This window comes from Mesoplodon mirus (assembly GCF_964341445.2).
Source record: "Mesoplodon mirus genome assembly, chromosome: 5".
Taxonomy (NCBI): domain Eukaryota; kingdom Metazoa; phylum Chordata; class Mammalia; order Artiodactyla; family Ziphiidae; genus Mesoplodon; species Mesoplodon mirus.
In genome coordinates this window covers 31,185,475-31,192,334 of record NC_138980.1, presented here as the reverse complement: position 1 = coordinate 31,192,334, position 6,860 = coordinate 31,185,475, and the positions used below count along the sequence as shown (strand labels likewise).

The 6,860-nt window shown below is 38.5% G+C and overlaps 1 protein-coding gene across 5 annotated transcripts in view; it reads left to right on the top strand.

Annotated features, from left to right (window-relative positions):
- The window catches only part of NSD1 (nuclear receptor binding SET domain protein 1), a 127,151-nt gene that overhangs the window by 50,393 nt on the left and 69,898 nt on the right, over nucleotides 1-6,860 (top strand). For all 5 annotated transcript variants that reach the window (XM_082622697.1, XM_082622698.1, XM_082622695.1 and 2 more), the window contains one exon: nucleotides 5,672-5,844. In XM_082622697.1, the coding sequence (XP_082478823.1) occupies nucleotides 5,672-5,844 (173 nt within the window). The remainder of the gene's footprint in view (nucleotides 1-5,671; nucleotides 5,845-6,860) is intronic.

The window sequence follows — 6,860 nt, the reverse complement described above, 5'->3', positions numbered from 1 at the left end:
GATCTATCCATGTATCAGTACTGCATTCCTTTTTTTTTTTTTTTTTTTTTTTGGCTGCATTGGGACTTAGTTGCGGCACATGGGATCTTCCTTGAGGCACGCGGGATCTGTTGTTGCAGCAGCGTGAGGGCTTCTCTCTAGTTGTGGCCTGCGGGTTTTTCTCTCTCTGTGGCGCGCAGGCTCCAGGGCTCCGTAGCTGTGGTGCACAGGGTACAGAGCACGTAGACTTTCCATTGTATGAAATATTATACATGTTTTATTTATAAATTTATCACTTGATGGGCATTTGGACTGTTTCCACCTTTTAGCTATTATGAACAGTGCTGCTGTGAGTATTCATGTATAAGTGTTTATGTGGACATATATTTCCTGTCTTTTGGGTTTATACCCAGGAGTGGACTTGCTGGCTCTAATGGTAACTCTGTTTGACTTTTTGAGGTACTGCCTGACTACCCCCCCACCACCCGCCATCCCCCCACCCGCCGTCTCCCCCACCACCACTCCGCTCTGCCCCGGTGGCACCAGCCTGTGGGATCTTACTTAGTTCCCCAACCAGGGGTGGAATCCGGACCCTGGCAGTGAGAGTGCCGAGTCCTAACCACTGGGCCACCAGGGAATTCCCTGACTTTTTTTCTTTTGGCTGTGTTGGGTCTTCGTTGCTGCACACAGGCTTTCTCTAGTTGCGGCGAGTGGGGGCTACTCTTCCTTGCGGTGCGCGGGTTTCTCATTGCCGTGGCTTCTCTTGTTGCAGAGCATGGGCTCTAGGCGCACAGGCTCTAGAGCGCAGGCTCAGTAGTTGTAGCACGCAGGCACAGTGGTTGTGGCTCACGGGCCCTAGAGCACAGGCTCAAGTAGTTGTGGTGCGTGGGCTTAGTTGCTCCGCGGCACGTGGGATCTTCCCGGACCAGGGCTCAAACCCGTGTCCCCTGCATTGGCAGATGGATTCTTAACCACTGCGACACCAGGGAAGCACCCTGACTTTTTTTTTTAATTTAAATTTTTTATATATATTTCAGGTGTACAGCACCACAAATCTAATTACCATCCATCACCATGCAGTCTCCCCTGTTCACACATTTTGCCCAGCCCCCTTCCTCTCTGGTAATCATTAACCTGATCTCTGTATATATGAGTTTTTGTTTTATTTTGTTTGTTCACTTGTTATGTTTTTTAGATACTACATATGAGTGAAATCATATGGTATTTATCTTTCTCTGTCTGATTTATTTCACTTGGCAAAATACCTTCAAGGTCCATTAGTATCGCAAATGGCAGGATTTCATTCTTCTGTGGCTGAGTAATGCTCCACTGTGTATATATACCATATCTTCTTTATCCGTTCATCCATCAGTGGATACTTAGGTTGTTTCCATATCTTGGCTGTTATAAATAACGCTTCAGTGAACATAGGGGTGCATATATTGTTTTTTTAAAAATTAATTAATTAATTAATTTTTGGCTGTGTTGGGTCTTTGTTGCTGCACATGGGCTTTCTCTAGTTGTGGTGCATGGGCTTCTCATTGCGGTGGCTTCTTTTGTTGCAGAGCATGGGCTCTAGGCACATGGGCTTCAGTAGTTGTGGTGTGTGGGCTCAGTAGTTGTGGCGTGTGAGCTCTAGAGCGTAGGCTCAGTAGTTGTGGTGCATGGGCTTAGTTGTTCCACGGCATGTGGGATCTTCCTGGACCAGGGCTCGAACCTGTGTCCCCTGCATTGGCAGGTGGATTCTTAACCACTGCACCACCAGGGAAGCTGGCATATATCTTTTTGAATAAGGGTTTTTGTGTTCTTCAGATAAATACCTGGGAGTGGAAGAGCTAGGTCTGCCAGACTGTTTTGAAAAGCTCCTGTACCATTTTACATTCTCATCAGCAGTGGATGAGGGTTTTAATCTCTCTATATCCTTACTACCAATTGTTATCTGACCTTTTTTTGTGGTAAAAAATATATGTGACATAATTTTATCATTTTATCCATTTTTAAGTTTATAGTTTAGTGGCATTAAGTACATTCACATTTTTGTGCAATTATTAACACTATCCATCTCCAGAACTTTTTCATATTCCTAAACTGAAACTCTGTTAACAATTTAACAGTAACCTTCAGTCCCTGGTAAATACTATTCTACTTTATCTATGGATTTGACTATTCTGGGTACTTCATATAAGTCGAATCATGCAGTATTTGTCCACTTGTGTCTGGCCTGTTTCACTTAGCATGATGTCTTTAAGGTTCATCCATGTTGTATTACGTGTATCATTCATTTGTAAGGCTCAGTAATGTTCCATTGATGTATAATGTTCAATAATGTTCCATTTTGTTCATCCTTTCATCCTTCAGTGGACATTTGGGTTGCTTTCACCTTTTGGCTATTGTGAATAATGCTGCTATAAACATTGATGTTCAAGTATCTTTTCTATCTGACTTTTTTTTTTACATTTAATTTAATTTAATTATTTTTTTTTAAACATCTTTATTGGAATATAATTGCTCTACCATGGTGTGCTGGTTTCTGCTTTATAACAAAGTGAATCAGCTACACATATACATATGTTCCCATATCTCTTCCCTCTTGTGTCTCCCACCCTCCCTATCCCACCCCTCTAGGTGGTCACATTCTATCTGACTTTTAATTAATATCTAGTCCTTTTGATTTGTTTTCTTTAAAAAAAATCTTTCATATTTTGTTCTTTTTTTTTTTTTTTTTAGATGTTGGGGATAGGAGTTTATTAATTAATTTATTTATTTTTGCTGTGTTGGGTCTTCGTTTCTGTGTGGGGGCTTTCTCTAATTGTGGCAAGCGGGGACCACTCTTCATCGCAGTGCACGGGCCTCTCACTATCGCGGCCTCTCTTGTTGTGGAGCACAGGCTCCAGATGCGCAGGCTCGGTAGTTGTGGTTCACGGGCCCAGCCGCTCTGCGGCATGTGGGATCTTCCCGGACCAGGGCTCGAACCCATGTCCCCTGAATTAGCAGGCAGATTCTCAACCACTGCGCCACCAGGGAAGCCCTGATATTTTGTTCTTTTAATTCACATCGCTGCCACCTTAATTTAGGTTTTAGTCATCTTGAGTATATACTATTTTGGTAATCTCTGGTCTCCTGAGTTTCCTCTCTGCTTCCTGTTAAATGTGTTACTCAGAGGTCAAGGAGATTTATCTTTCTAAGATGGAAAACTGAGCCTGTGGTTCCACAGTTTAATTGAGGTTCAGGGCCAACAGGATAACGGTCAAACTCTTAACATGAAGGGTCTTAGTGCGGCACGTGGGATCTCAGTTCCCCGACCAGGGATCGAACCTGTGCCCCCTGTGTTGGAAGCGCAGAGTCTTAACCACCGACCACCAGGGAAGTCCCAGTGGTCAAACTCTTAACATGGTATCCGGGCTGTTCAGGTCTGGCCACTGCTTACCTGCTTAGTTTCCCTTTCCTTCCACTTTATGATTTAGTGTTCTGAACTACTTGCAGTTCCTAGCTATTTCATTTGTTTTATTCATTCATGTCTTTGAGGGTTCTGGGCCCTTATATAGGAATTCTCCCCTCAACAAACTGTTTACCTTTAAATTTTCTGCTCAAGTGTCCCATTTGTCCTCCAGTTAATGATTTTTCACTTTGAAAAAAGTGAATGTTAACAACTAAGTGTCCATCGATAGATGAATAGGTAATGAAAATGTGGTATATATACACAATTGAGTATTATTCAGCCATACAAAAGAATGAAACCTTGCTATTTGTGACAACATGGATGTACCTGGTGGGCATTTTACTAAGTGAAATAAATCAGACAGAGAAAATATAAATACCGTATGATCTTACTTCTATGTGGAATCTAAAAAACCAAAATTGAAAAAACAAAACCAAGTTCACAGATACTGAGAACAGACTGGAGGAGCAAAATGGGTGAAGGGGGTCAAAAGTTACAAACTTCCATTTATAAAAGAAATAAGTCACATGGATGTAATGTACAGCATGGCAACTATAGTTAATACTGTATTGTATATTTGAAAGTTGCTAAGAGAGTAGATCTTACAAGATCTCATCACAAGAAAAAATCTTTTGATAACTACGTGTGGTGACGAATGTTGACTAGACATTGTGGGGGTCATTTTGCAATCTATATAAATACCAAATCATTATGTTGTATACCTGCAACTAATGTTATCCTTCAGTTATATCTCAATTTAAAAAAATGCCATCACCAATAGATACTATCAAATGGTAAAATGTAGTGTACTCAGGACATACTTGAAACATTAAAAACACAAAGAATGTTCATGTTCTCGCAGTTAGCACGCTGTTTTACCATAATCTCTTCATGCTGTACGTCTCTTACCCACCAGGCAATGAGTTCTGTTCAGTCCTCTGTATAGTGCTGGGATGTCGTAAATGTTCAGTCCGTGTTAGTTGAATTTACTTATGTATGGGAGAGTGATTTACGTTTCAGACTGACTTTAAGAACCTCTGCGCGCGTGTGTGTGTATGTATGTGTATATATACACATACACACATTTAATCCCCCTTTATAGGTGGTTTCTATTGAAGTGTTTAATTTAGTAGGTAGAGACTAAGGAGTTCAGGTTTGTTTGTTTGTTTGTTTTTTACAGAACTTGTTTTTAAAATGTACAATAAAACAAAATTTTACCAGGTTGTAATTCAGTGTGAGTTAAAGTGAATTTTTATATAAAATGATTTCCTTTTCTAAATAGAGACAAATCATTACACCTGTATAGCCCTGACTATATTTCTTTTGTGACATTTTTTACTGGTATGAAAAATGCAAAGATGGTAAGTGTGTAGAAGATAACATATACTAGGTAAATTTGATTATTATCTTTTCTGGATGAGATTTGTATTGTTTTTATTTTTGGTAATTGTATGCATAGAACTTTGGACAGCCAAGAAACTATAGAATAAGTGGATTTTTTTGGGGGGAGGAGGCTGTTGAGATTTCCTTTTTAAAAAAAAATTTCTGTAGTTTGAAATATCAAGTTCCACTTTCTCTGCAAAACCAGTGTTTCACTCTGAATTTTCCCTGTCTGAAGTCATTGGATTTATTATTCTGTCTATAAAATGGAGATTATACTGCTTATTTTTTAGAGTTCATTGTTGTGAAGAATACATGCAAAGCACCTAGTGTAGTACCTTGCCCAGAGTAGCTATGCCATAAATGTTAGCACATCATGTGTGACATGGTGTTGAAACATTTCTTCCTCCTTGTATTTTAGCATAATGTTTTAAGAGTTTATTTGGTGGTTAGTTCTTGTTGATTATTAGATTTGCTTATCATATGCCTTTTGTGATTTCTGGTAATGAGGGTATAAAATTTTATAGATTGATGGTAGAAAAAACTTAGTTGTTATATTAATTTGTTATATGATTAGCTAATCAACCTCCAACTGGTTTGGAATATATAGCATATCATCACACCAAACCATTAAATTCTTTCATTACACTCTTAACCATTTTCTTGTCACATAAATTGAAAATTGAAAATTTACCTTCTGTCTGACCTACTTCAGAGTTTCTTGTTCTGTAGGTTTTTTAGCTTGTTGAGTTTTTATTTTAGTTTAGTTTTAAGTGAAAAGAGGCTTCTTTGGCCACTGTTATGTGGCTGTTCTCTTGATGATGAATATCAATTTTTTAAAGCAATGACACTGTGGTTTTTATTTTTATCTAGTTTCTAACCGGAGACCCTATCGACAGTACTACGTGGAGGCTTTTGGAGATCCTTCTGAGAGAGCCTGGGTGGCTGGAAAAGCAATCGTCATGTTTGAAGGCAGACATCAATTTGAAGAGCTACCTGTTCTTAGGAGAAGAGGGAAGCAGAAAGAAAAAGGATATAGGCATAAGGTATTTAAAAAAAAAAAGCCTCTCAAATTATCTTCTTGGGGGTAGGGAGGGAGGGTTTACAGGATCAATCAAAGGAAGAAGTATTATATTTTTGGAATATAAGTTATTTCCTTTGGTAGTAGGATGTTGGTGAGAAAATTGGCAGAAAGCAAGTTTTTTTGCAGGGATGAGATGGGGCTAGCTTTCCAAATATTTATACTCAATTTTTTGAGAAATGATTTCAGTTAACTTCTGCGATGTCACTTAGACGTGATAGTACAAAAAAGCATGACCAGTCATCTTTGGTTATATCTGTTGTAAGAAGAAAATGATCATCAAAATGAAATATTCTACTTCTCACTCTGGATTATTTCTCTTAAAAATAAGAAAGATAAGACTTTAAACATTTTTGTTTTGTTTGTTGTTTTGGTTTTTGTCTGTGGTTGTTAAGGCTTAAGCAGTTTCAAACCTGGTTATGTTTTAATAAAGAATGTGATGTTTTTGTTTCATTTGCTTGATGTGTTAAAGTTTTGGCTGTTTCTTTTGATACTCCTTTATAGTCTATTGCAGAAGAGGAAATAGTTCCTCTTAGATTTGTGTTTCAGACTTTTAGACTATTTTATAAGAATCACAGTTAGGATAATTTTTAGTCAGTATGCAGTCCCTGCTATTTCCAACTGGAGTTCCTTCCTCTCTAAAACTAATGTAATAATACGTACCTTGTCAAACTGTTGTGAGGATTAGAAATAAATATTTTATATGTCATACGTCTGATGCTCTGAAACAACTAGTGTGTGCTATTGTTAGGATAGAATAGAAGAGGATAACTTCATCCTTTCTAATACTTTGGGTGGTTGGTGGTGGGGAGGTGTCAGAGTTTTTGTGTCAAGCCTTTAACTATGTAGATTAACCAACCCCCTTTTCAGAGGTTCTCTAGGGCTTTCAGTTTCTGGAAAATTGATTTACTATGGTCATATTTAGAAAGTCAGTGGGTGTGTGTTTGTGTGTAAAGTAAACCAGGTGATCAGTTTATTGCT